This window comes from Budorcas taxicolor, chromosome 16, assembly GCF_023091745.1.
Source record: "Budorcas taxicolor isolate Tak-1 chromosome 16, Takin1.1, whole genome shotgun sequence".
Taxonomy (NCBI): Eukaryota; Metazoa; Chordata; class Mammalia; order Artiodactyla; family Bovidae; genus Budorcas; species Budorcas taxicolor.
The window spans coordinates 44,408,030-44,436,027 of record NC_068925.1 but is presented as its reverse complement, the minus strand read 5'-3'; the positions used below and the strand labels follow the sequence as shown (position 1 = coordinate 44,436,027).

Here is a 27,998-nt window from a genome sequence, read left to right as displayed (position 1 = left end):
CGTTCGGGCTGCGGAGCGTCTCCTGGAGGATTCGGGCCGCTCTGCCCTGAAAACGTGGTGAGGCCGTGGTGAAGCCGTGGTAAGTCCCCACACCGAGCCGTTGAGAATCTGTCTCTGGCCGAGGCAGCACAGGATTCCTTTTTAAAGCCGCCAGCGTAGACGAGTCCAAGATGTTAGGCTCTTTGAGGGTCAAATACAACTGTCCCTGAAGCGAGATCACATTCAACTTTGGGACAAGGAGTCTTGCCCCTTCATTTTTTCAGCTTCTCTCCGTGGAACCAAAACCCTCGGTAAATTGCCCTTTGGCCTTTGGAACAGGTGACTTAACTCTGAAAAAAAAACAAAATTCTTTCCTAGAAGCTTCTTGGGCATGGTGGAAGCGAGGTGAAATTGTTTCTCCGGTTTTGTCTTTAAAAATAATTGTTTCTATCACTCAGGATAAACTTTTAAGATTACCATAGAACTCCACCAAAATGAATTATCTGTCCGATCATAGAATTTCTTGCTTATCACAGTAAGTTGTCTTTTCAGGGTTACAGTTTGTATGTGAAACCACTGTTCCAAGTTCAACTTAGGAAAGACTGTTGACACACAAGTTGGAATGGTTCCAATAGCCTACTTTGCAAAACGCTTTGGATTCACAGAACTTCCGTTGTAAAAGTAAGTAAGTGTTATATTCATAAAATTAGCTCTAATTTTTGATATGTGAATATGGGTGGAAGTGTCAACGTTTGGGAATAATATGGATCTCCCAGTGGCAAATAATTAGGGTCAGTGCCACAGAAAACAAAATTGGGAAATATACGCCTTTTATCTTTTGACGATGTTGCTGAATAAACATCTCCCTGTGTTTGTACCCTAATTTTGATGATGATAATAAGATGTTCTATTTAGGCATTTGTGTTGGTTTTAGTGTGTGTAATTTTAGAAGCAGTGAAGGAAAGGCCTCTCCATATGTGCATTGTATTAATATTTGCCTGCTCTTTCATGGTGACTTAATCTGATTCAGAGGCTCTGTGTTGAGAGTTTTCTTACGTACTTTGGGTTCTTGTTTAGAGTTAGTGGGTAATGAAAAAGTATTTCTAGTGCATAGGCAAGATAAATTGGTTTAGGATCCACTTCTCAAACAAAAATAGAATCCAAGCCTGGAGGGAGGTTGGGAAGAGAGGAGAAGAAATTGGAAAAAGGAATGAACGTTAAATAGGTCATCACAGGAGAGAGCATTGGGGAATGTAACCTCAGAACTGGGAGTCATAACTGGAAAACCAGATAAATACTATCTGGCAGCTGGAAGAGTTTAGGACACTTCAACTTGGACTTGGGATGAGAGTCCAGAGAGCTCTCCAGCTAGGTAAGGAAAATGCAGGGTCAGATGAAACTTAAGTGGCTAACAAGAAGTATCATGAGCCAAAGGCACTCTGAACACATGGGCCTCTTTTAAATGTCTGCCAGTAGATAATGTACCATTGTAAGTCTGTGTAGTGGTTAAGAGCATGAACTTTCAGAGTCAAGGTTGTTACACAAACTGAGATCTTGAGCAAGTTGATCAGCCTCTTTCAGCTTCAGTTTCCTCATCTGCTAAAAAAGAGATGACAGGGGACTTTCTTGGTGGTCCAGTGGTTAAGACTACACTTGTACTGCAGGGGGCATGTGTTTGATCCCTGGTCAGGGAACTAAGATCCCACATGCCTTCCCCCGCCAAAAAAAGGAGGGGATAATAATAGTACCTACTTCATTGTAATGTTATAAGTATCACATCATTGTTGTTGTTATTTAGTCACTAACTCAGTCTGACTCATTGCGATCGCTTGAACTGCAGCTTCTCTGTTCATCCCTATCTCCCTGAGTTTGTTCAGACTCATGTCCATAGAGGCAGTGATGCCATCCAACCATCTCATCCTCTGTTGCCCCCTTCTCCTCTTGCCCTCAATATTTCCCAGCATCAGGGTATTTTCCAATGAATCAGCTCTTCACATCAGGAGGCCAAAGTATTGGTGCTTCAGCTTCAGCATCAGTCCTTCCAGTGAATATTCAGGGTTGATTTCCTTTAGGATTGACTGATTTGATCTCCTTGTTGTCCAAGGGACTCTCAAGAATCTTCTCCAACACCAGTTTGAAAGTGTCATTTCTACGGTGCTCAGACTTCTTTATGGTCCAACGCTTACATCCATACAGGACTACTGAAAAAATCACAGCTTTGACTATATGGACCTTTGCCATCAAAGTGATGTCTCTGCTTAGTACCTTGCTTGGTACACAGGAAGAATTCAATGGATGTTACTGATATATTTATCACCATCATTACATAACCATAATTGGAGATAAATATATAGATATATTTGTCTGCACTGGGTCTGCATTGCTGCATGTGTAGCTAGTGTGGCTAGCACGGGCTACTCTTCATTGTAATGTGCAGGCTTCTCATTGCAGTGACTTCTTTTGCTGCAGAGCATGGGTTTTTGGGCAATTGACTTCAGTAGCTGTGGTACACAGCTGCCTTGAGGAATGTGGAATCTTCCCAGAGCAGAGATCAAACCCGTGTCCCCTGCTTTGGCAAGTGGATTCTTAACCACTGGACAACCAGGAAAGTCCCCAGTAGTTCCATATTAACTTTTAAAAATTATAGGAAAGTAGAAAAAGAAAGAGAATTCTTCATGGAATTTTTTGACGTTTTCCCCCATGAAATGTTTTAACTATGACATATGTAATTAGGAATCCCATTTTTACATATCTTTATTTTTACAGTAAGTAGAATATAAAGACTAATGGTATATTAAATATAGCCAAGGTTTCAGATTAGCTGAGCATTTAGAAATTCAGTGTTCCATTCAATTCAATTAGTATTTAGAAAGTTTTCACTGTCAGGGTTTAACAGCTGTGAAAAAAGTAGTGGAAAGACTAACTTTAAATTTCAATTTCTTTAAATTTTAAATGGAGTGTAGTAGGTATCAGACATCAAAAAAATTTTTTTAATAGTAAATTTAATGAGTGTGATGCTTAATGTTTTATTTTCTGAAACTTCCTCTAACATTCTCCCAGAAAGTTGCTTCTCGGTGCACATACCCAACATTTTGCTTCAGAGACATCATATCCCTGGATCCCAGGTCCCACATGTGCGATGTAAATGTCTGACTCTGTGACCCCATGGTCTGTGGCCCACCAGGCTCCTCTGTCCATGGCATTCTCCAGACAAGAATACTCCCCATTTCCTCAAATAGGGGATCTTCCTGACCCAGGGATCAAATCAGTGTCTTCTGCGTCCCCTACATTGGCAGATGGATTCTTTACCAGTGTGCCACCTGAGAAGCCCAGGTCCCAGATGAAGAACTACTAAAATAAAACATCCCCCCACAATGTTGCTCAGAAGTTTTCCACTCCAAACAAATATGGTTAATATCAGAAAGTGCCAGTCTGTGAGAGAGTACTGCTGCTAGTGGCTGTTCAAAGTATGAGGGGGGCTAAAAAAAAAAGGCGGTTTTAAAACTGTGTAATTTTCACCTGTATCAGAAAGAGCATAATTTATATTTCATAAGATATGAGTGACATCAAATAAATGTTGTTTAATGAATTTAAGTCTGGTAAAACGAGATTTGGTTTCGGAGGAAATGATAAAACCATAAAAGCAAATGAAAATTCAAAAAGGAATGAATTCGGTCTTTTGTAGAGCTGTGGATGGACTTGGAGTCTGTCATACAGAATGAAGTAAGTCAAAAAGAGAAAAACAAATATCATATATTAATGCATAGATACGTAATCTAGAAAAATGGTATAGATGAACCTATTTAGAGGGCCGGAATAGAGATGCAGACACAGAGAGCAGACATTGGATGTGGGGTGAGGAAGGGGCGGGTGGGATGAGTTGTAGGAATCGTGCTGACCTATATACACCGCCATGTGTAAAATAGAGCCCCGCAAAAAGCAGCTGTAGAGCACAGGGAGCTTAGCCGAGGTCTCTGTGACAACCTAGAAGGGTGGGTTGCTGGAGGTGGGAGGGAGGCTCAAGAGGAAGCAGAATATGTATACGTGTAGCTGATTCACTTTGTTGTACAGCAGAAACTAACACAACATTGTAAAGCCATTATACTCCAATTAAAAAATGTATATACATGTAGATTCTTTTACTGTCTGAGCTGTCAGGGAAGCCCTAAAGAATCTGCCTGCAATGCAGGAGATGTAGGTTCAAGCCCTGGGTCAGGAAGATCCGTCCCCTGGAGAATGGAAAAGCAACCCACCCCAGTATTCTTGCCTGGAGAATTCCACCAACAGAGAAGCCTGACAGGCTATAGTCCATGGGGTCGCAAAGAGTCGGACACAACTGAGCGAGTAACACTTTCACTGTTCATGTAGATAGATTTTAAAATATAATAATAATAATACTAAAAGGAACTAAAGAGAAAAGCAAGTGAAGATTCAGTTTTGTAGGTTGTGGATTAAAGTGCTACTTTAATGCTTATCAATTAAGAAATAGAATTTCATTTTCTGGAGTTATGTTCAGAATGTTGCATAATTTTAAGACACAAAAGTATTAAGCAGCCTTGGTCTTAAGGAGCAGCCTCTCGTACTTAGAAAGAGTCAGTTAAATTTTTTCAGCTAGAGAAAAATGGCTGGATTCTGAATGTGCTTTAACGATGGAGCCCTTGAGATTTCCTAATGGGGTATGAGGAGATTTAGGATGATTTGAGGTACTTGACTTTAGCAACTGGAAGGGCTGGAGTTGTCATCAGCTCAGATCTTCAAGTAGATCAGATTTGGGGGTCGGAAAAGTGAAAGTGAAAGTCGCTCAGTTGTGTCCAACTCTTTGCGACCCCATGGACTGGGAGTGGGTTCCCTTCCCCAGGGGATCTTCCTAACCTAGGGATAGAACCCAGGTCTCCCACATTGCAGGTGGATTCTTTACCAACTGAGCTATCAGGGAAGCCCGGGGGCAAGATAGTTCAGAAAAAAAAAGAGAAACTTCTGATAAAAATCTTGAGGTAAATTGACATTTGACATTTATTTGACATGTTAATAAGATCTAAAGAATGTAAAAAGGCTGTTAAAAGTGAAAGTGTTAGTTGCTCAGTCGTGTCCGACTCTTTGGGATCCCATGGACTGTATCCCGCCAGGCTCCTCTGTCTATGGGATTTCCCAGGCAAGAATACTGGTGTAAGTAGCCATTCCCTCCTCCAGGGGATCTTCCTGACCCAGGGACTGAACCTGGGTCTCCTTATTGCAGGCAGATTCTTTACCATCTGAGTCACCAGGGAAGCCCATGTTATTTTTAAATAGTTTCTGTTAATCATAGTAAGAGAACTACTTAAGGGGATTTCACTGTCAACATACGAGTTACTCGAGTTTCTAATTCCTAAGTTTTAGTGCAATGTTTGGAACGTGGAAGGTGCTCAGTAAGTGTTGGTGTGGAGAATGGATAGTGTGTTGAGGTGGTACCTCCTGCAGCAGGTACCACCTGAACAGAGAAGCAGATGGAAAGCAGTCATTCCCATTTGTGAAGGTCTGTGTCTGTCATCAATGTGCTTGGAGATGTATGTATTAAACTTGTTCCTTCTGGGACTTCCCGGGCAGTCCGGTGGCTAAGATTCCACACTCCCAGTGAAGTCCCAGAAGGAACAAGAACTTAGATCCTACACGCCTCAACTAAAGATCTCAAATGCTGCAATTAAAGAAAAAAATCCCACAGCTAAGACCTGGTGCAGCCAAATAAATAAATACATAAATAAATATATTTTTAAATGAACTGATTTCTTCTGCCAAGAAATACTCTCCTTTTTCCTCAAGAAACAGCATTTTCTCCCCATCCCAAAGACTTTAGAGCATCTATGAGTGGCTAGCTCCTTCTTAAAACCCCTTAGAATCTATGAATACATACAGAACAAGCCAGAATACAGGGTAGCATGGCAGGTCAGTTGGCGGTTTTCTCTAGAGAGCAGTTTACTGTCATGATGCAAGAAATTGGTGTCACCCCGGTGGAGGAGTTCATGATGATTTTTACTCTAAAAGTTCCCACTGCACCTTTAAAGAAGCCATAGATTAACCTTATTCAAATATACAGTCTGGATCACTGTGTTCTTTTGAAATTAGACCCCTTGTTCATTACTAAGATTTTTATTTTTATTTTTCCTTCTCTGTACTTATTCTTATCACAGTCATCCAGTAGACGCTACTAGCTTTCTGAAACAGAATAAAGGAGGTTCAGGAAGTCCAAGTGATGTTCTTAAGAATATCTAATAGGTGATCCTTACTGAGGCTGAATTTGGTTGTGATGTCATCCCAGTGATTTTGGTTGAACTGTTCATCTTTATCCATCATCAGTGCTCATAAAACTGTCACCTGACAGCTTTCTTGCTAATGACTGGTCTTGATGTGCTTCCTGTTGTCATGGCTCTGATGTTCTACTGACCACTTCATCTAGGAGTAGCAGGGTGAAGATGGTCATATGTGCTTGCTTGCAGCTGTTAGGTGACAAGGCTCCTGGAAAAGATTCAGCCTGCTAAAGATACCTATCTAAGGCAGGGGACCAGCAGGGCTCAAATGCTAGCTTCAGACTGTTGGTTTAGTGTCTGGCCTTGGACGGATCACACTGGCCAGCCAAGTCAGTCCCAGGCTTGAGAAAAGCACTGTAGGATAAAAAATGGGATCTAATTAAATGAAGCAGAAATAATGTGAGAAGGATGACTTTTTATTTTTTCTAATGTAGACCATTTTTAAGGTCTTTATTGAATTTGTTACAATATTGCTTCCATTTTATGTTTTGGTTTTTGACCCCAAGGCATATGGAATATTAGCTTCCTGACCAGGGATCAAACCCACAGCCCCTGCTTTGGAAGGCAAAGGGTTAACCGCTGGACTGCCAGAGAAGGATTGCTTTTATATTCCATTCTAACCCTCTCCATTTTTTTGGGCCATTCTGCCTTCGGAATCTTAGTCCTTGACCAGGAATTGAACCTGTGCCCACTGCAGTGGGAGCATGGAGTCTTAACCACCGGACCACCAGGGACATCCCAGGGAAGTATGGCTTTTTATATCCCATTCTAAGCCTCTCCTTTTTTTTCGGCCATGCTGCCTGCAGGATCTTAGTCCTTGACCAGGAATTGAACCTGTGCTCCCTGCAATGGAAGCACGGAGTCTTAACCACTGGACCGCCAGGGAAATCGCTCTCCACTTTTATGTGCTTCTTGGAGCACCTGCTTTAAGAGGAACTAGGGCTTCCCCTTGTAACGTAGCGGGTTGACCATAAGTTTCCACTTGTGGGAAAACCTGAGCAAACTTTTTGGCCAACCTATAACAATTCTAGCTGAGCATTTACTTCCCTTGAAGGACTGGCACACCTTTGACAGGGATAGGTTACTCTGGAAGTTTGTGATTACCTGTAGAAACCAAGCTGCTCACTGAGAGCAGCACAGACAAGTAGTACAGTTCAGGAGTGGTTTTTGCCTGTATTGGGGAAGAAAAGAGCACTGTGAGGAATTACTTGTCTTATAATTGCAACACATATTTTAAATGTTTTTGCTGAAAGGATTTTTTAAAAGGCACCAATTTAGCAAGAGATGGAAGGCTTGCTGCTTAATGTGCCAACCCAGTTCCACTGTTGATTAATGTCTTAACTTTTTTTGTATGTATAGTTCTGGTAAAGTGGAATTCACCCTCCAAAAAGAAAAATCTCTCATGGAGTTTTTAAACTTCCCTGGTGAAATATTCTAACTGTGACATGTGTCTAATTAGGAGGTCTGTCTCTCCATCTTTATTCTTTCAAAAGGTTTATTTTTAAAATTTTTTGGCTGTGGTGGGTCTAATTGCTGCCCTTAGGTTTTCTTTAGTTGTGGCAGGTAGGGGCTATTCTTCATTGTGGTACCCGAGCTGCTCGTTGCGGTGGCTTCTCGTGTTGCAGAACACGGGCTCTAGGCACACAGGCTTCAGTAGTTGCAGAGCACGGGCTCAGTGGTTGCAGCTCATGGAATTAGTTGCTCTGCAGCATGTGGGATCTTCCCAGAGCAGGGATCGCACAGGTGTCCCCTGCATTGCAAGGCGGATTCTTAACCACTGGACCACCAGGGAAGCCTCCATCTCTATTTTTTTAGTTTGAGGTAGAAAATAAATGTTGAAGACTAAAAGTGCATTGTATACAGCCAAGCTTTCAGATTAAGATGAGCCTTTAGAAATTCAATATTTAAAAACGTACACAGTCGGTTGCCAAAAATGTTAACACTATGGTGCAGACTCCCTCGATGAAGGATCCCACACCAAATACAGAAAACATCCTCTTTAGTGCTTGTGGGACCGGTTCCATCCAAATAAGCAGCACGGTAAAACCTAAAAAGATGGGAGAACAGCATCAGTTTACTGGGTTGAATTGCCTCAGAAATATTCTTTTTTTTTAAGATTTCATTAAAATATAGTTAATTTATAATGTGTTAATTTCTGCTGTGCAGCCAAGTGATTCAGTTGTACACATTCTTTTTTATATGCTTTTCCATTATGGTGTTTCACAGGATATTGAATATAGCTCTCTGGGCTGTACCTTAGGACCTTGTTGTTGATCCATCCAGTGTGTAATATCTTGTCTCTGCTAATCCCAAACTCCCAATCCTTCCCTCCCCCACCCCACCTCTGCCTTGGCAACCGCAGTCTGTTCTCTGTCTGAGTCTATTTCAGAGATATGTTTTAGAGATACGTTCATTTGTGGCATACTTTAGAGTGACTACAAGTGATACTATGTGGTATTATCTTTCTTTTTCTGACTTCACTTGTGGCTTCCCTGTGGCACAGCTGGTAAAGAATCCCCCTGCAGTGTGGGAGACCTGAGTTTGATCGCTGGGTTGGGAAGATTCCCTAGAAAAGGGAAAGGCTACCTACTCCAGTATTCTGGCCCAGAGAATATGGACTGTATAGTCCATGGGGTCACAAACAGTCAGACACAACTAAGCGACTTTCACTTCTAACTTCACTTAGTATAGTAATCTCTAGGTCCATCCATGTTGCTGTAAATGGCGTTATTTCATTTAGAAATGTATTCTTGAATGCAAAGCTAAATCATGGTGTTTCTTTGTGTATCTGTTGTGGAACAGAAGTGCTCAACACTTGGCCAGGCTAAGGTTTTCCTCAATAGAGGTCGTGTTCTTACTATTGGCAATGCTGGTGATAGTAACTGTGACAGTTCTTTTTTAAAATAATAACCCCATTATCTCATTTAAATCTTACAGCAAACTGCACAGCAGGTTTTTTAATCTCCTTTTTTTCTTTTGGCTGCAACAAGCATCTTGTGGGATTTTAGTTCCAGGTGTGTGGGCCTTGGAGTCCTAATTGCTCTCCCTCCAGGGAATTCCCTTAGATAAGGCTGGGAAGCTCTGGGAGGTGAAGTATTAACAGATTCTTCTGTTTGGGATGTGGGGGTTTGAACTGGCCTCCCTCAGTCTCCATAGCTGGTGCTCTTGTCCATTGGACACACTGCCTCTTGTGGAGTTGGGGTTTAGTAGAGATTCTTTCTAGAACCCTGCCTTATGGCACCCCAATAACTGTTTTCATTTTATAAAAATTTAGAAAATGTCTTTATTTAAATTGCACATCACTATTAGAAGTTCATACAAAAGAAAATATAACTAAAATATATTAGCCACAATATTCCTAAAACTTCTACACATTTCAGAGTCCAACTCTTCTGTATCACTTTTTGACTTCAAGTAGTCGAGGTCCCTGTGTTTCTACCCATGTCATCCTCTCAGTATCTAATTATTAAATGAGTAGGTAAATCTGATATTTTTATGTTATAACTATAAAGAATTTTATAATATCAAAATGTTTATGTTGAGTTGGCTGAAAAGTTTGTTTAGAAAGCCTGAATAAACTTTTTGGCCAACCCAATATTAAATTGGTTTCATATTCAAATAGTAGGACAACTCAAAGAGACACTAAGGAGCATTTTAAAATTTTCCTTCATCTGAATTTTATTTCATTTAAAAAAATGAGTTAATTTATTTTAATTGGAAGGTAATTACTTTACAATATTGTGGTGGTTTTTGCCACGCATCGACATGAATCAGCCATGGATGCAGGTGTCCCCCACATCCTGAACCCCTCTCCCCCTTCACGTGAATTTTAAATGTGAGTTTTTTCTCAGGTTTCAGTCTGTGAGCTCTTGCAGAGCAACAAGTCCTGTCTTATCCATTTTTGTTCTAGCAGCATCTGGCAAATAGACAATAAGTATATGACTACACTTATTAAGAATGACTCCACACTTACCAACTGTGAAGAAAGTAAAGATGATATTGCTAACCAGGTTGGTAAGGAGAGGTTGCCTGCAGTATCGAGAAGATCTGGGCCTACAAATCAATATACCAGGTCATACACTAATTGATTACTAGAAGAAATCCACACTGTTAACATAAAACCAGATGGCGCTGACCCTTGAATTCTAATTGTGGCATGAGGTTCATTTGGCTCCAGGCAACTCCCTTCTGTTAAGAACCTTTGTTCTTTACCATGACTGCAAATTAGTGCTAGCATTAATGACAGTATTGAGTTATGAATATTCTTAATGCTAAGAGTTATTAATATTCTTAATTTGTGGACAGTGTTCATTTTTTTTTCCTACTTTAATTCAAAGAACTCTTTTTTATTTTTGACTGTGCTGGGTCTTCACTGCTGCTCTCGGGCTTTCTTTAGTTGTGAGCAGGGGCTTCTCCTCGCAGTGGTTTCTCTTATGGAGCACGGGCTCTAGGCACACAGGCTTCAGCATTTGCAGCGCGTAGACTCAGTAGTTGCGGTGCACAGGCCAAGTTGCCCCGTGGCATGTGGAATCTTCCCAGACCAGGGATCAAACCTGTGTCCCCTGTATTAGCAGGCAGATTCTTAACTACTGCACCACCAGGGAAATCCTACCATTTAAAAATTCATGTTAATTTGATACGTTGGTGAAAAAACATTTTGTGGAAATTCTGGCCTCTAGAGTGAGGAAATATACCCTGCATCTTATAGTAGAAGTACACAAACCTCTCCTAGTAGAAGCTGGCAAATTTGAATTAGGCAAATTACAAGGGGTAATTTAGGTAAATTACAAGGTAGTTTCCAGCCCTTCCCCATCACTTAAGTGGAATCTCAGTTTTCAGATTTTTATTAGAATTTTCATGTTTTTAGGACTACAATTTATTTTAAATGTGTAAAATTGTATTTGTTTCATTTGACCATTGAAAAAGGTATTAACTGACTTTTTTGGCCAAGATGGATTTCTGACATAGAATCAGAAATAACAGGTCAAGTCATAATCTAGTTGAGTGTGCCTGTGTTGCCCTCAGCCTTGGAGACATCAGCTAATGCTAGGCTGTTGGCCCTGGTCTCTTGGGAATCCATAAAGTGAAATATTCGCACCCTCATTGTTTCCCGTTTAAGGACTTCTTATTACTGGAAGTATAACTTTTAACCTGTATAATGCTGGTTTAAAGTTAAACTCTGTCTGCCCAAATCCCAACTCTCCTCGCTGGACTGAGAGTTTTGACTTTTCAAAGAGGTGGAGCAGGTGACTGCCATTGATAAGAGGGGCAAAACAATGGGGCAGGCTGCATTTAAGCACATAACAGGAATGGCAGCAGGCACCCAAACCAACCCCACAGGTAAGATGTGCATGCTGAGCTGCCAGGTGCGGAGGTGGCTGGAGAAAGAACTTACCTTAGCAGGACATAGAACTGGAGGGTCAGAATGGTGATGGCAAACAGGAACACTGTCACTTGGCTGCATGGGACACAGTGAATTACATTGTACATTACTGTTTCAGTGATTTGAATGGCTTTAAGAAACCAAATTCAGGTTCTGTTTCATGGTAATGTTACGTCAACCCACAGAAATAAAATTTAAAACAGAGCAAAGATGAATTGAGATCCATCCCATTAGAACAAAATTGTCTAATGATACTACACTAAGGACAATAGTTAGCATTTATCGAGTTCCTACTATGTAGCAGATGGGCTTCCCAGGTGGCACCGTGGTAAAGAGTCCTTTTGCCAGTGCAGGAGATGAGGGTTAGATCTGTGGGTCAGAAAAATCCCCTGGAGAAGGAAATGGCAACATGCTCCAGTGTTCTTGCCTAAGAAATCCTACGGGCAGAGGAACCTGGTGGGCCCCAGTACATGGGGTTGCAAGAGTTGGACATGACTGATCACGCACATACTATGTAGCAGGCACTGTGACACTGGTCTCTAAGGAATCTTGAGAACCTTGATTTATTTACCATGGCTGTAAATTAATGCCAAAAGACAACCCACAAGCAATAATAAGAGTTATTACTGTTCATAATTAGTAGAGAAATATGTCACATTTTAAATTTACTTTTTCACTTAATATGCATACAGTTTAGACTTCTCTGGTAGTCCAGTGGGTAAGAATCTGCCTTGCAATGCAGGGAACACAGGTTCGATCCCTGGTCTGCGAACTAAGATCCCACACGCTGAGGCACCACAACTACTGACTCAAGCTTCAATTAGAGGGTCCAGGCACCTCAATAAAGGTCTCATCTGCCCCAACTAAGACCCAACACAGCCAAATAAGTAAATATATATTTTTAAAAATGCACACAATCCTATGAGATGAGATTGTGGTTTCCTATCTTATAAATGAAGAAACTGAGGCTCAGAAAAATTAAATGTCTTATCTCAGGACAAACACCTAATATAGTAAGCCGTAAAGTAAAAGTGTAAGTGTTAATTGATCAGTTGTGTCTGACTCTTTGGGACCCTATGGACTGTAGCCCACCAGGCTCCTTTGTCCATGGAATTCTCCAGGCAAGAATTCTGGAGTAAGCAGTAAAGCTACAGTTTAAACCAGTTCTGAGAGTCACGAGATACCTGGAGTAATAGGCAAGTTTGGCCTTGGAGTACAAAATGAAGCAGGGCAAAGGCTAACAGAGTTTTGCCAAGAGAATGCACTGGTCATAGCAAATACCCTCTTCCAACAACACAAGAGACAGTTGTACACATGGGCATCACGATATGGTCAATACCAAAATCAGATTTATTGTATTCTTTGCAGCCAAAGATGGAGAAGCTCTATACAGTCAACAAAAATAAGACCAGGAGCTGACTGTGGCTCAGATCATGAACTCCTTATTGCAAAATTCAGACATAAATTTAAGAAAGTAGGGGAAACCACTGGACTATTCAGGTATAACCTAAATCAAATCCCTTACGATTATACAGTGGAAGGGACAAATAGATTCAAAGGATTAGATCTGATAGACAGAGTGCCTGAAGAACTATGGACAGAGGTTCATGACATGGTATAGAGGGCAGTGATCAAGACCATCCCCAAGAAAAACAAATGCAAAAAGGCAAAATGGTTGTCTGAGGAGGCCTTACAAATAGCTGAGAAAAGAAGAGAAGCAAAAGGCAGAGGAGAAAAGGAAAGATACACCCATATGAATGCAGAGTTCCAAAGAATAACAAGGAGAGATAAGAAAGCCTTCCTAACTGAACAATGCAAAGAAATAGAGGAAAACAACAGAATGAGAAAGACTAGAGATCTCTATTAAGAAAATTAGAGATATCAAGGGAACATTTCATGCAAAGATGGGCGCAATAAAAAACAGAAAGAGTGTGGACCTGAAAGAAGCAGAAGATATTAAGAAGAGGTGGCCAGAATATATAGAAGAACTATAAGATCTCAGTAACCTAGATAACCATGATGGTGTGATCACTCACCTAGAGCCAGACATCCTGGAATGTGAAGTCAAGTAGGGCTTAGGAAGCATCACTACAAACAAAGCTAGTGGAGGTGATGGAATTCCAGCAGAGCTGTTTTAAATCCTAAAAGATGATGCCGTGAAAGTGCTGCACTCAATATGCCAGCAAATTTGAAAACTCAGCAGTGGCCACAGGACTGGAAAAGGTCAGTTTTCATTCCAATACCAAAGAAAGGCAATGCCAAAGAATTTTCAAACTACCACACGATTGTACTCTTCTCACACGCTAGTAAAGTAATGCTCAAAATTCTCCAAGGGAGGCTTCAACAGTACATGAACAGAGAACATCCAGATGTTCAAGCTGGATTTAGAAAAGGCAGAGGAACAGGAGATCAAATTGCCAAGATCTGTTGGATCACAGAAAAAGCAAGAGCGTTCCAGAAAAACATCTGCTTCTGCTTTATTGATTACATCAAAGCCTTTGACTGTATGGATCATAACAAACAGTGGGAAATTCTTCAGGAGATGGGAATACCTGACCACCTTACCTGCCTCCTGAGAAATCTGTGTGCAGGTCAAAAAACAACAGTTAGAACCAGACATGGAACAATGAATTGGTTCCAAATTGGGAAAGGAGTACATCAAGGCTATATATTGTCACCCTGCTTATTTAACTTTTATGTAGAGTACATCATGTGAAATGCCAGGCTGGATGAAGCACAAGCTGGAATCAAGATTGCCTGGAGAAATATCAATAACCTCAGATATGTAGATGACACCACCCTTATGGCAGAAAGCGAAGAGAAACTGAAGAGCCTCTTGTTGAAAGTGAAAGAGGAGAGGAAGAGGTTGGCTTACAAATCAACAGTCAAAAAACTAAGATCATGGCATCCAGTCCTATCACTTCATGGCAAATAGATGGGGAAACAATGGAAACAGTGACAGACTTTATTTTGGTGGGCGGGGAGGGGGCTCCAAAATCACTGCAGATGGTGACTCCAGTGAAATTAAAAGACACTTGAAATTAAATGACACTTGCTTCTTGGAAGAAAAGCTATGACCAACCTAGACAGCATATTAAAAATCAGAGACATTATTTTGCCAACAAAGGTCCATCTATTTAGTCAAAGCTATGGTTTTTCCAGTAGTCATGTATGGATGTGAGAGTTGGACTTTATTTATAAAGAAAGCTGAGCGCCAAAGAATGCTTTTGAAGTGTGGTGTTGGAGAATGCTCTTGAGAGTCCCTTGGACAGCAAGGAGATCAAACCAGTCAATCCTAAAGGAAATAAGTCTTGAATATTCATTGGAAGAACTGATGCTGAAGCTGAGGCTCCAGTACTTTGGCCACCTGATGCAAAGAACTGACTTATTGGAAAAGACCCTGATGCTGGGAAAGTTTGAAGGCAGGAGGAGAAGGGGGTGACAGAGGATGAGATGGTTAGATGGCATCACCAACCTGATAGACATGAGTTTGAGCAAGCTCCAAGAGTTGGTGATAGACAGGGAAGCCTGGCGTGCTGCAGTCCATGGGGTTGCAATGAGCTGGACACAACTGAGCGACTGAACTGAACTGAGAGTCCCAGCCACGCCCTTATGCTATGTTAGCCCTACCTGCAGTTCATACTGGGTAACTCACATTGAGTGAGTTAACTGCCCACCACAACTTACACAATGAAATGAGGTCTGTGGTTACTGCTCAAACATTTTTTAAATTCTTTTGAAATTACATGTACATAGCTTCCATGCACGGAGAAGGCAATGGCACCCCACTCCAGTACTCTTGCCTGGAAAATCCCATGGACCGAGGAGCCTGGTGGGCTGCAGTCCATGGGGTCGCACGGAGTCGGACACGGCTGAAGCAACTTAGCACCAGCAGCAGCAGCTTCCATGCATATAGGAAAATCTTTCTCCTTAACTAGTAGTCCTCTTTCTTCACTGTAAACTATTATTCACCTTCATTATTTATTCTATTAATTGGATTTAGCACTGAATGACTTTAGGGCACTTGTAGGAATCAGATCTCCTCTCCAAAGTCAAAGGTTTATCCCCAGTGAAGATACTCAAAACAATAAGCAATTTGAAAATATACCCCCAGACTATTTATTTATTATTTTGTTTTATTTTTTGGCATGTGAGGTCTGAAGCTTGAAGTCTTAACCCCTGGAATGCCAGGGAAGGCCCCCTCACCCCCAAACTATTTGAAGCAGTGGCACACGGAACTAATAGAGTCTCGGGTTTAAGGTTACTATTATAAAAGCATTAGTGTCCCTTTGGCTTTTTTGGTAGCTCAGTCGGTAAAGAATCTGCCTGCCGTGCAGGAGACCCAGGTTCAATCCCTGGGTCGGAAAGATCTCCTGGAGAAGAAAATGGCAACCCACTCCAGTATTCTTGCCTGGAGAATTCCATGGACAGAGGAGCCTGGCAGGCTCCATCCAGGGGGTGGCATGGTCGGGCTTGACTGAGCTAACTAACATGCTAACTAACTAGTGTACCTTTAGAGCTGTAAATCTGAGCGGCTGCCAAGTCAATCCCATTAGCAGTCGGGCAACATAGATTTAATTGTACTGAGCATCCTGAAGTGTGACAAGAAAACCAGTTTTTTTTTAAGTTTATGTTTTAAAAGCTGACTTAATGTTTGCAAAATGTTTCATTAACGTTTACACATCAATGTTTTTGAAACTTAGTCAGTGATAATTTTAAAACTGAAAGTAATTCCCCTTAAACCTCCAAGTGTGTTAGTCGCTCAGTGGTATCCCACTCTTTACAACCCCATGGACTGTAGCCCGCCAGGCTCCTCTGTCCATGGTATTCTCCAGGCAAGAATACTGGAGTGGGTTGCTGCACCCTCTTCCAGGGGATCTTCCCAACCCAAGGATCGAACCTGGGTCTCCTGCATTGCAGGTAGATTTTTTACCATCTGAGCCACCAGGGAAGCCCTTAAGCCTCAAGACAGCCCCAGGAAGAAATGACCTTTTTGCCACAGTGGGCTGGGGAGGGACACTTACAGCCTGAGCTGGTGGGATCTTGGCAGCCAACAGTGCAAGCGATAGGCTGAGTGAGCCAGACAGAAGTGAATCATGGTGACCCGGGTCCCTGAGCACCTGGAGCAGGGCACGGAGGATCTGTAACAGTCCTGTTAGAGCTTCTAGACCTCTTCTCCACCTGCCAGGGCCTCCATCCCTACACACCAACCCTGCGAACCCTGGGGGATGCGAACCCTGGGGGATACGGAGGGAGTTCTCTCCAGGGGAGAGGGACAGGTCCTAGTCCTTAAGCCACTCTAGGCTATGATAGGAGCTCCCTGTAACTTGATTCTTCTATGGCTTTAAGGATCTGAAGTCTACAGCTGGCTGTGTTAACAGTGAATTAGTAACACTGAGTTGGATATTTGAGACAGGTCACGAATGTGAAAACAGGGAAAGCTTCCTTTAGGCTGAGAGATCAGCTTTCCTTTCTCAGTCCTTCCCCTGGGGAGGACCTGGAAACCTGAGCCCATCCCCAAGGGCAGGGAGAGCGCTTCAGGCTCTTTCATCCTTCCTTCTCTGAACAGCAAGCAACTCCCTCCCTCCGAGACCTGCTCAGTCTCCCTGGAGAGTGGTACCTGAAACTTGAGATGGTTGGGACCAGAACCAAGGCTGGACTCCAGCTGAACCGAGAGCCTCCACCAGGGTCCTTGAGAGCACGTTCAGTAGCTGGAGAGACACCCTAATTTCCCAGTGGGCCCAGACCACCCCATAATAGCATAGGTGCTTTGTTTGCATGAGTAATGGGGTGGGGCAGGTTATAGGTGGGCAGAGGCAGTAAGCCCCAAGTGAATCCTGGTGTCATCCTCGGGATGATAATTGAAAGCTACATTTAAATCATTCTAACCCATGAACTCGTTTTTAATGTTGTGTGAAGCATTATTGATCCTTCTCCCCTTTATTTCCTCTTCACAGTTAGCAGTGTCCCTGTGATTCCTGCCGCTGTTTGGAGTAGACCTCAAGTATTCATTGAATACATGTTTCCTAATTTCCATTCCCACCACCTGTACTTAAACTGAAGTTCTCATTACTTTTAACTGGACTTCCTATCTTGCTTTGCCCCTTCCAGTTAATCTGATAGCATCACTGACATCAGTATTATCACTTCCTCACAAATAACAGCTACCATTTATTTTGACACTGTGCCAGGCAATATGATCAGCGTTTTGCCATATCATGGCATTATCTCTATTTTACAGATGAGGACACAAAGTTAAATGGTCAGGTCAGGGTCATACAGCCATTTGCTGCTATTCAGTCACTAAGTTGTGTCCGACTCTTTGCGACCCCATGGACTGCAGCACTCCAGGCTCCCCTGTCCTTTACTATCTCCCAAAATTTGCACAGATTTATGTGATGATGAATTGGTGATGCCATCCAACCATCTCATCCTCTGTCACCCCCTTCTCCTGCCTTCAATCTTTCCCAGCATCAGGTCTTTTCCAGTGAGTCAGTTCTTTGCATCAGGTGGCCAAAGTACTGGAGCCTCAGCTGCAGCATCAGTTCTTCCAATGAATATTCAGGACTGATGTCCTTTAGGATTGACTGGTTTGATCTCCTTGCTGTCCAAGGGTCTCTCTAGAGTCTTCTCCAACACCACAGTTCAAAAACATCAATTCTTCGGTGCTCAGCCTTCTTAATGGTCCAACTCTCACATCCATACACGGCTGCTGGAAAAACCATAGCTTTGACTCTACGGACCTTCATTGGCAAAGTGATGTTTCTGCTTTTTAATATGCTGTTTAGGTTTATCATAGCTTTCCTTCCAAAGAGCAAGCGTCTTTTAATTTCATGGCTGCAATCACTATCTGCAGTGATTTTGGAGCCCAAGAAAATAAAATCTGTCATACAACCATGTAACACCAACATCACCTTGTTTTTCTAGAACCCTGTTGTCACACCATTGCTCAGAAACCTTCAGAGTTTCGTGTTATCTGTGGAACTGAGGTTGCCATTTCTCAGCTTCTCAGTTAGGAGGGCTCATTTCCAATCTACACAGCCCCAATTTACCTCTCAATTTTCTCTTTGGTGCTGGAGAACCTAGGAGTCACAATACCTAAATTCTAGCCCTGGGTCGCCACTCAGTAACTCTGTCCAATGAGAGCAAAAAATTGGAGCAAAAGTAAGTTGGTCATCCTAGCAATTTGGTCTGAACACTATTGGGCTATAAATAAATGGTCCTTATGCAGGTCTTTGAGTGTTAGCAAGACTTAGGAGCACACAATGAGGAGTTTTATAGCCTTAATTTCCAATTCATTTTCAACTCATTATTTCTTCTTTGAGATGTTCATAATAATGGAGAATTAGATAAACCTAAATGACTAATGATAGATGATTAACTGGAAAAACTAAATATGTAGCAATAGGTTATTATTTGGAATAAAGTAAATGTCCTTGGCCATTCTTTTTCTTTTTTTGGTGAAAATTAAATGATAATGTGCATGAAATTAGTTTATAAGTTGAGAAGTGTCCTATAAATGTTGGTTTGTTTGTGGTCATTCATTGTATTTCTACATTAATCATAAAAATACTTTGAGCTCTACAGGTGATCCCCCAAAAGTTCCCAAAGTGCTTTGAGCATTTTGGCATCATTGGAATTACCTTTGTAAGTGCTCAGAATTATTATTTTGAAACATAACTTGATATGTTAGAATATTTTAAACTTCACAGTAGTGAAGGTATTTTTTTATTGATAGTTAATAGAGTGTTTGTTAAAGAAGTGATTAGAGCTGGTACTTCCCTGGTGCTCCCGTGATAAAGAATCTGCCTGCCAGTACAGGGGACCCAGGTTCAGTCCCTATTCTGAGAAGGTCCCGCACACTGCAGAGCAACTCAGTTGGTGCTCTAGAGCCCATGCTCTGCAACAAGAGAAGCCACCACAGTGAGAAGTCCTCACGCTGCAACTAGAGAGTAGCCCCCACTTGCTGCAAGTAGAGAAACCCTGTGCATAGCACCAAGGTGCAGCCAAAAATAAATTAAAATATTTTTTAAAAAGAAGAAGTTACTAGAAATGAGTGATATGAGTTGGAAAGGTTCACCAAGTCCCTCTGCTCAATATTCTGTAATAACCTAAAGGGGAAAAGAATTTGTAAGAGAGTAGATACATGTATGTGTATAACTGAATCACTTGACTGTAGACCTGAAACTAACGCAACATTGTTAACTATGCTCCAGTATAAAATAAAAATCGGGAAAAAAAGCAATAATAGAAAGTATGAGTTTATTTTTAAGACATTTGGGTAAATTCCTCCTAATTAAAAAAAATTAAATAATTTAAAATAAGTTGCCTTGCATTACTTCAGTAGGGTTTGGGAAGGATCAAATGGAATAATCAGTATCAAGAAGAGTTTGTCAATTGTAAACTGTTACTCAGTTGAAAGTGATAATATGACCTTGCTGACTAAGAGGAAAAGTACAGTTTTGGAGGACGGGTTGTTGGGGAGTTATCTTTGGTGGATAATAATGTCATTGTGGGCCTTCCCCGGTGGCTCATCAGGTAAAGAATCCACCTACAGTGCAGGAGACACAGGTTTGATCCCTGCGTCGGGAAGATCCCCTGGAGGAGGAAATGGCAACCCACTCCAGTCTTCTTGCCTGGAGAATTCCACAGACAGAGGAGCCTGGTGGGCTACAGTCCAGAGGGTCTCAAAGAGTCAGACGTGACTGAGCAGCTAGACATAGTGGCACACTGCACAGTGACACTGTTCTGTTACCCATGGCCACAATAGTGCAATCTCAGCACCATTAAGCTTTCATGTTTGCTCATAAGTCTAGGCCCACCTTGTGGGCCAGCTGATCCAGGCTCAGCTGACCTCACCTGACCTGCTTGTGCTTCTGGGCAGATTGAGGCTTGACTGATCTAGGATGGCCTCGGCCAGGCAGCTGGCTATTGGCTGTCTGTCAGCGGGAGCATCGTCTCTGTCCTGCAGGTTCTGTCATCCTCCAACAGGCTGGCCTGGGCTTGTCTTCATGGAAGGGCAGGAGTCCAAAGGAGAGTGGGTGTGCACAATGCCTCAGAGGCCTAGGATCAGAATGGGCATGTTTTCCCATGTGCCACGTTATTTGGGCCAAAGCAAGTCACAGAGGGTGGGAAGATTCCATTCCTTTATGAAAAGAGCTATAAAATCACATTGGAAAGGAAGGGTGGGGAAATGGAGCCATTTTTGCAATTCACCCAGTGTCGTCACTGAAGCCAAGCATTTTTTCCATCTCTTTGGTTTGTGGGTTTTTTATTGGTGATGTTTTTTGTTTGTTTCTTACTTTTTGACTGCAGCATGTGGGATTTTGGCTCCCCAACCAGAGATTGAACCCGAGCACACTGCATTGGAAATGCAGAGTCTTAACCACTGGACCGCCAGGAAAGTCCCTCCATTTGCTTGAAATGAGTATGTGGAAGGACATCAAAAGACCTTGAACTGAACTTACTTTCTTTTTCCTTTGCAGGCAATAAGAGAATTGTGAGAGTTTTCCATTTAGATCAACAACTTCAAATTCTCAGCATGGAGAACTCAGAGAAGACAGAAGTAGTTCTTCTTGCTTGTGGGTCCTTTAATCCTATCACCAACATGCACCTCCGGCTGTTTGAGCTGGCCAAGGACTACATGCATGGAACAGGTAGGAACAGTAACCAGCAGCAACGATGGGGTTCAGGATACACTGCCGTAAAATGTGGCACCTTGGCCTATTGGACATTTTAAGCTGGAGGATTTTGATGAAACAGCAGAAGCAGGAAGGTCACTTTGCCCTCCACCCCTCTTCCCTGAAAGTGAAAGTCCATGGAATTTTTCAGGCCAGAATACTGGAGTGGGTAGCCTTTGCCTTCTCCAAGGGATCTTCCCAACCCAGGGATTGAACCCAGGTCTCTCGCATTGCGAGTGGGTTCTTTACCAGGTGAGCCACAAGGGAAGCCTATGAAGCAGATTGTAAAACATTCACACGACAGATGCCCTCCCTAAACTCAGAGAAATGGAGCGTCCTTATCTATGAAGAGAAAGGAATGCCAAGCAGACAGGCCTTGTTGGATTCCCCCAGGCTCCTACACTTACCTTGTACTCTTTGTTGTTGTTCAGTCGCTCAGTCTTGTCCGACTCTTTGTGTCCCCATGGACTACAGCACACCAGGCTTCCCTGGCCTTCACCATCTCCTAGAGCTTGCTCAAATTCATGTCCATTGGGTTTGTGATGCCATCCAACCATATCGTCCTCTGTCGTCCCCTTCTCTTCTTGCCTTCAGTCTTTTCCAGCATCAGGGTCTTTTACAATGAGTCAGCTGTTTGCATCAGGTGGCCAAAATATTGGAGCTTCAGCTTCATCATCAGTCCTTCCAATGAATATTAAAGATTGATTTCCTTTAGGATTGACTGGTTTGATCTCCTGCACTCCTTGCTCTGTCATTTTTCCCCATGACTGTTCACTCTTCATCAAACCTAGCATAAGAATACTTAGGTTTAACTGTGTCTTGGGCTCTTCATTTCCTTATGAAGGTTCCCATGTCACATAAATCTTACATTAAGTTAATTCATATGCTTTTCTCCTGTCAATCTATTCTTTGTCAGTTTACACCAGCCAGGGGCCCTAAGAAGGTCCAAGAAAACTTTTTCTCCCCTGCATATACACAGATTCATTTTGTTTTGTTATGGAAATAATCATGCTATGTGTTGATAGATGGATGAGTGTGCCAACTCACTAATAATCAGGGAACTAAAATAATAGAGTGATATTTTTCCCATCACCTTGACAAGAATTTTTAAAACTTGATAATGTCAAATATCAGGTGTTGGGAAGGAATGGGCTCTTGGATATTCAATGGATTAAGGCTTTTTACAAGGCAGTTTCGGGCACGACTGATCGACTAACATACACATGAGACAGTTTGGCAATATCAATCAAAATTTATTAATAAACTGCTGACAAATGGGTGGTCTGTTTGATGGGTACGAAATTTCAGTTGGGGAAGTTGAAAGAGTTCTGGAGCTGGATTGTAGTGATGGTTGTATAACACATCACAATATTGTACACTTAAAATGGTTTAAATGGTAAATTTTATGTTATGTATATTTTACCACATTTAAAAATAAATAAGTAAACCTGTGTCATTGTTTAAAAAAAGGAGGAGGGGACCTGTGACTATGAAACCATATTGATGATTCTATTTCCTATACATAAAATCTAATCTGTTATACCTTATGTGAAGTCTAATTCTTTACCCCAGGGAAATATAAAGTTATCAAAGGCATAATTTCTCCAGTCGGCGATGCATATAAGAAGAAAGGACTCATCTCTGCCTGTCACCGAGTTATCATGGCAGAACTTGCCACCAAGAACTCAGAATGGATAGAAGTTGATACATGGGAAAGTCTTCAGAAAGAGTGGACAGAGACAGCCAAGGTGCTAAGGTAATCATGGTGAAGTCCTGCAGTTCCTGTGTGGGGTCATCACAAGGCTGCGAAGCACATGAACAGACCTGGGTACTATTCAGCCTGTGTGTCTTTCATTATGTTTTGAGATGTTTGCATGCTTGTTAACTGTGTACATCCCTGTAAAAGAACAGGAAGTATACTTGGCCTGTCTGTGCCCTGGTGAAAAAGGTAAAGCTGTAAGGTGATGACCCTGTGGTCAGTCTTCTCAAGGATAAAAGACAAAGGCAGATAATTGGGCTTCCCTAGTGGCTCAGGGGTAAAGAATCTGCCTGCCAATGCAGGAGACACTGGTTCATTCCCTGGTCCAGGAAGGTCCCCTGTGCCACAGAGCAACTAAGCCTGAGCACCACAGCTACTAAGCCTATGTGCTACAGTGAGTGAAGCCCATGCTCAGCAACAAGAGAAGCCACTGCTCACTGCAGCTAGAGAGTAGCCTGTGCTTGAGAGTAGCCTCTGCTCGCCACAGCTAGAGGAAAGCCCAAACAGCAGTGAAGACCCAGCACAGCCATAAATAAATAAATAAAATTTTATATATATATAGAAAGATGAAGATAGGTAATTTAAGGAAGAGAGGCCATGATTCTTGATCACAGAGAGACCTGGTTTGGACGCTACTTCCATGGCAGCATATAGGGGGTTGTCACAGATCACTGTGCTCAGGACTCTGAAACCATTCCAGTTTAAGGATTCAGAACCCAGAGTGAGTGACATCTTATTACTACTTAATGTTCTCTTGAGTGGCATGTCCCCGGTGGCTCAGTGAGTAAGAAATCTGCCTGCAGTGCAGGAGACACAGGAGGCGTGGGTTCAATCCCTGGGTTGGGAAGAACCCCTGGAGGAGGAAATGGCAACCCACTCCAGTATCCCTGTCTGGGAAATCTTATGGACTGAGGAGCCTGGAGGGCTACAGTCCATGGGGTTGCAAAGAGTTAGACATGACTGAGCTACTAAGCAAGCAAGTTCTCTTGAGTATAAAACACAAGGGCTTTCTGAAAAACCTTTCTGTCTCATGTCTATTCTTAGAGATGTCTATTAGAAATGTCTATTCTTTGAACCTTCTGGTTCTAACCATATTAATTACGATTTGGATAGGAAATAGAACCACTCTGAGCATTCTAAGCAGAAAGGGACTTTAGGTCTAGGTTGAAAGGGCTGGAGGAGTGGAAGTGGTGGTTTGTTTCGAGATCATGTCCCCTTAACTGCAGCTGAAGTTCAGGAAACTATTCCTGCTTCTGCTGCCACAAATGCGGCTGTTAAACTGTCCCAGTCTCAGCGTGAGGGACAGGACAGTGGAATATAGGGTCTGGCCTCCATGCCAACCTGTCAAGGTCCAGAGCCTCCCAAATCTCTCTGCCTCTGAGGACCTCTGGGAAGTGATTTCAGGGTGGGATTGAACCCAGCCAGCAGACAACGTCCAACCCAGTGACTTACCCAGAAGCTTAGCAGGGAGAAGAGGGTGACTTCTGTTCATTGGTCAGAAGTTCTCCCATCAGAGACCAGGCTCCTCCTCACTCAGCCCTCTTTGGCTCCAGAATAACCTTCCTGTTCATTCCTGAGGGAAGGGGGTTACGGGCACCAGGGGCCCACAGTTGTCTCTCTCACATGTTGCTCCTGTTACCTGGGTAACTGTACCACTATAAAGCCGTGGACACCCTGCCAGCCAGAGTGAAGCTGCATACAGATCCTGCCTGTGGGCCCTTCCGCTTAGGCTTCAGACACTTGTCACACCCTCAGACCTTATCCTCGGCATTGAATTCTTCATTACTAGGTTAGGCCATACTCTTTTTTAAAAATATTTATTTTTATTTATTTATTTGGCTGTGGCAGGTCTTAGTTAAGTTGCATGGCATCTTCAATCTTCGTTGCAGCATGAGGGATCTTTAGTTGTGGCATGTGGGATCTAATTCCCTGACCAGGAATCGAACCCGAGTCCCCTGCATTGGGAGCGTGGAGTCTTAGCCACTGGACCACCAGGGAAGTCCTAGGCAGGCCATACTCCTCAGTGGTCAAGGGTGTGGGCTCTGGAGCCAGGCTGTTGGGATTCAAATTCTGGCTCTGCCATCTATAAGCTAAATGACCTTGGGCAAATTGGTCACTGTCCTCCTCTCTCAATAGGTATAATAAACAATTCTGATAGAATGCTGGCAGTACTATAGTTGCTTTATAGTAACCAAAACATTTACTCAATCTGGTTGTTCTTGACTACCTCCTATGTCTAAGAGGCTCTACTAGAAGCTGGGGGTACAAACTCAAAGCCTGCACTTCCTCTCCATTATGGGGATAATAATACTATGACATGGGATGTTGAGAAGATTTCATCAGATCATTCATGCAAGAGATTTGGTGTAGTGGTTAACACATAATAGATAATCAGCGTTTTAACTCTGGTCATTGTGACACAGACACATACAGCTTAGGATAGTAATAGCTACCATTTGCTGTGCTCCCAGGAGTCTCCCTACTCTCTATTCTTTTAATTTATTTTCTTAGTTTAGTTTTGACTGTGCTGGGTCTTGGTTGCTGTGCAAGGACTTTCTCTAGTTACCATGCACAGGCTTCTCTTTGTAGTGCCTTCTCTTGTTGCAGAGCACAGGCTGTAGACTATGCAGGTTTCAGTAGTTGTGGCACATGGGATTTAGTCCCTTAGTTCAGTTCCAGGGATTGAACCTGTGTCCCCTGCCCTGGCAGGTGGATTCTTAACCATTGGACCACCAGGGAAGTCCCTGTTGCTTTCCATTCTTGACAGCCAGAGCCCAGGGCCACTGTGTCTTGACCAGCATCCATTTTAACCTGACAGTACTGTGTACTTGAAGGTATCCTTTCTGAATAATCAGGTATTGTGTGTACCTGTGGTTATACATTTTTAACAGCTCCCAACCTTTAACTTTGTGTCAGAGGCTCTCAGGCCTCTCCATGGGGATGATATTTCAGTTGAGCATTGTGAGAAAGAGAAATAAATATTTTGTTGCTTTGTTGTTTTATAGACACCATCAAGAGAAGCTGGAGGCCAGTATCTGTGATCCCCAGCAGAACTCACCTGTGCTGGAAAAGCCTGGACGGAAGAGAAAGTGGGCTGAACAAAAACAAGATTTTAGTGAAAAGAAATCCCTAGAGCAAACAAAAACGAAAGGTCTGTATGTTTTCCCAGGACTTAGCAATGAGGGCTGTCAAGACTCTAAGGCTGGGCAAGCCCCCTTTGTATTTGCTTTCATATTCAATGTGTGTGGGTGCCTGGAAAATGCCCCTTGTTAGTTTTCTTTTTTCTTTCTTTTTTTGTTCTTCCTTTGGCTGTATCACACAACTTGTGGGATCTCAGTTCCCCCAACAGTGATTGAACTCAGGCTGTGGCAGTGAAAGCCCAAATTTGTAACCACTAGGCCACGAGGAAACTCTCTGCCCCGTGTTAGTTTTCTGATAGGAGGAAAGGAGAGTCAGAGGCACCCTGAGTTTATTTCTCCTGCGGTAGGTCAGGTCTGGATCTCTTTTTGGAAAAGCTGAATCTGATAAAAATTATGAATCCTCAGAAAAACAGACATACACTTTTTTTTTCTTTTTCTGCACTGGATCTTTGTGCTGCACCAACGCTCTTTCTGGTGGCAGTGAACAGGGGCTACTGTTTGTTGCTGTGCATGGGCTTCTTATTGAGGTGGCTTCTCTTGTTATGGAACACCAGCTCTAGAGCTCAGGCTCAGTAGTTGTGGCCCATGGGCTTAGCTGCCCCACCGCATGTGGGATCTTCTTGGACCAGGGGTTGAACCCATGTCCCTTGCATTGGCAGCTGGATTCCTAACCGCTGGACCACCAGGGAGAGTCCTACACATTCATTTTGATGCCAGGAGTTATTAAAAAAACAATCCCTGAGGCTCTATTTTCTCTTCTTCCCAGGTGTGCCAAAGGTGAAGCTGCTGTGTGGAGCAGATTTTTTGGAGTCATTTGGTGTGCCCAATCTATGGAAGAGTGAGGATATCACCAAAATCCTGGGAGACCACGGGCTCATATGTATTACTCGGGCTGGGAATGATGCCCAGAAGTTCATCTACGAATCCGACGTGCTGTGGAAACACCAGAACAACATTCACTTGGTGAACGAATGGATCACCAATGACATCTCCTCCACGAAGATCCGGCGAGCCCTCAGGAGGGGCCAGAGCATTCGCTACTTGGTCCCCGATCTTGTACAAGAATATATTGAAAAGCATAATCTGTATAGTTCTGAGAGTGAGGAGAGGAATGTTGGAGTGGTCCTGGCTCCTTTGCAGAGAAACACTACAGAAGTTAAGGCATAAGAAATTCTACAGCATGGTATTTTAGACTTCTTTTTTGGGAGTTTGAAACCATGTGGGTGTTAGTAACTAGGGGAAGAAATTGTTATCCTCTTTAATAAAGTTTAACAGTTTGGTAAAATCAGCAGTAAATTAAAGTTAGGTTTATCTTTTTACTAGAAGTTGCTAAGATGAATGTTTTCAATATGTTGTTTTTAGTTTGGCTATGCCATGCCGCATGCGGAATCTTAGTTCCCCAAACAGGGATCGAACCAGTGCAGTGGGAGCACAGAGTCTTAACCAGTGGACTACCAGGGAAGTCCACAAATTCCTTTATCTTTAAAACAAGAGATTAGCAGGACTAAAACCAGAGGAACATTCCATCAAACTAAGTACAAAAACAATTCAAAAAGAGCACCCTAACTTTACCACATAAAGAGAAGTGAAGTGTGAAAAGTGAAGTCTAGGAATTTCCTGGTGGTATAGTGGTTAGGACTGCACTCTCACTGCCGAGGGCCTGGCCTTAATCCCTGATCAGGAACTAACATCCCACATGCTGTGCAGCGAAAAAAAAAAAAGAAGAAGAAGAAAATTAAGAGTCCACTTAAGAACCTGACTTAAGTTATGAAAGGA

At 42.6% G+C, this 27,998-nt stretch overlaps 1 protein-coding gene across 2 annotated transcripts; it reads left to right on the top strand.

Annotated features, from left to right (window-relative positions):
• Window positions 1-27,994, top strand: NMNAT1 (nicotinamide nucleotide adenylyltransferase 1). Of its 2 annotated transcripts, none has more exons than XM_052653884.1 (6): window positions 1-79; window positions 532-660; window positions 21,129-21,299; window positions 22,896-23,079; window positions 26,088-26,233; window positions 26,989-27,994. In XM_052653884.1, exons 3-6 carry the CDS (start codon window positions 21,185-21,187, stop codon window positions 27,387-27,389), a joined length of 846 nt encoding a protein of 281 aa, XP_052509844.1. In that variant the 5' UTR covers window positions 1-79; window positions 532-660; window positions 21,129-21,184; the 3' UTR covers window positions 27,390-27,994. The 2 variants fall into 2 exon arrangements, with proteins under 2 accessions (XP_052509844.1, XP_052509843.1); XM_052653883.1 differs by lacking the exon at window positions 1-79 and adding an exon at window positions 111-290.
• The last annotated feature ends 4 nt before the right edge of the window (window positions 27,995-27,998 follow it).

Coding starts and splice junctions, on each gene's coding strand:
- NMNAT1 (XM_052653884.1), top strand. CDS start 21,185: ATGGAGAACTCAGAGAAGACAGAAGTAGTTCTTCTTGCTTGTGGGTCC. Junction 21,300..22,895: donor GGACTACATGCATGGAACAG/GTAGGAACAGTA, acceptor TCTTTACCCCAG/GGAAATATAAAGTTATCAAA. Junction 23,080..26,087: donor GAGACAGCCAAGGTGCTAAG/GTAATCATGGTG, acceptor GTTGTTTTATAG/ACACCATCAAGAGAAGCTGG.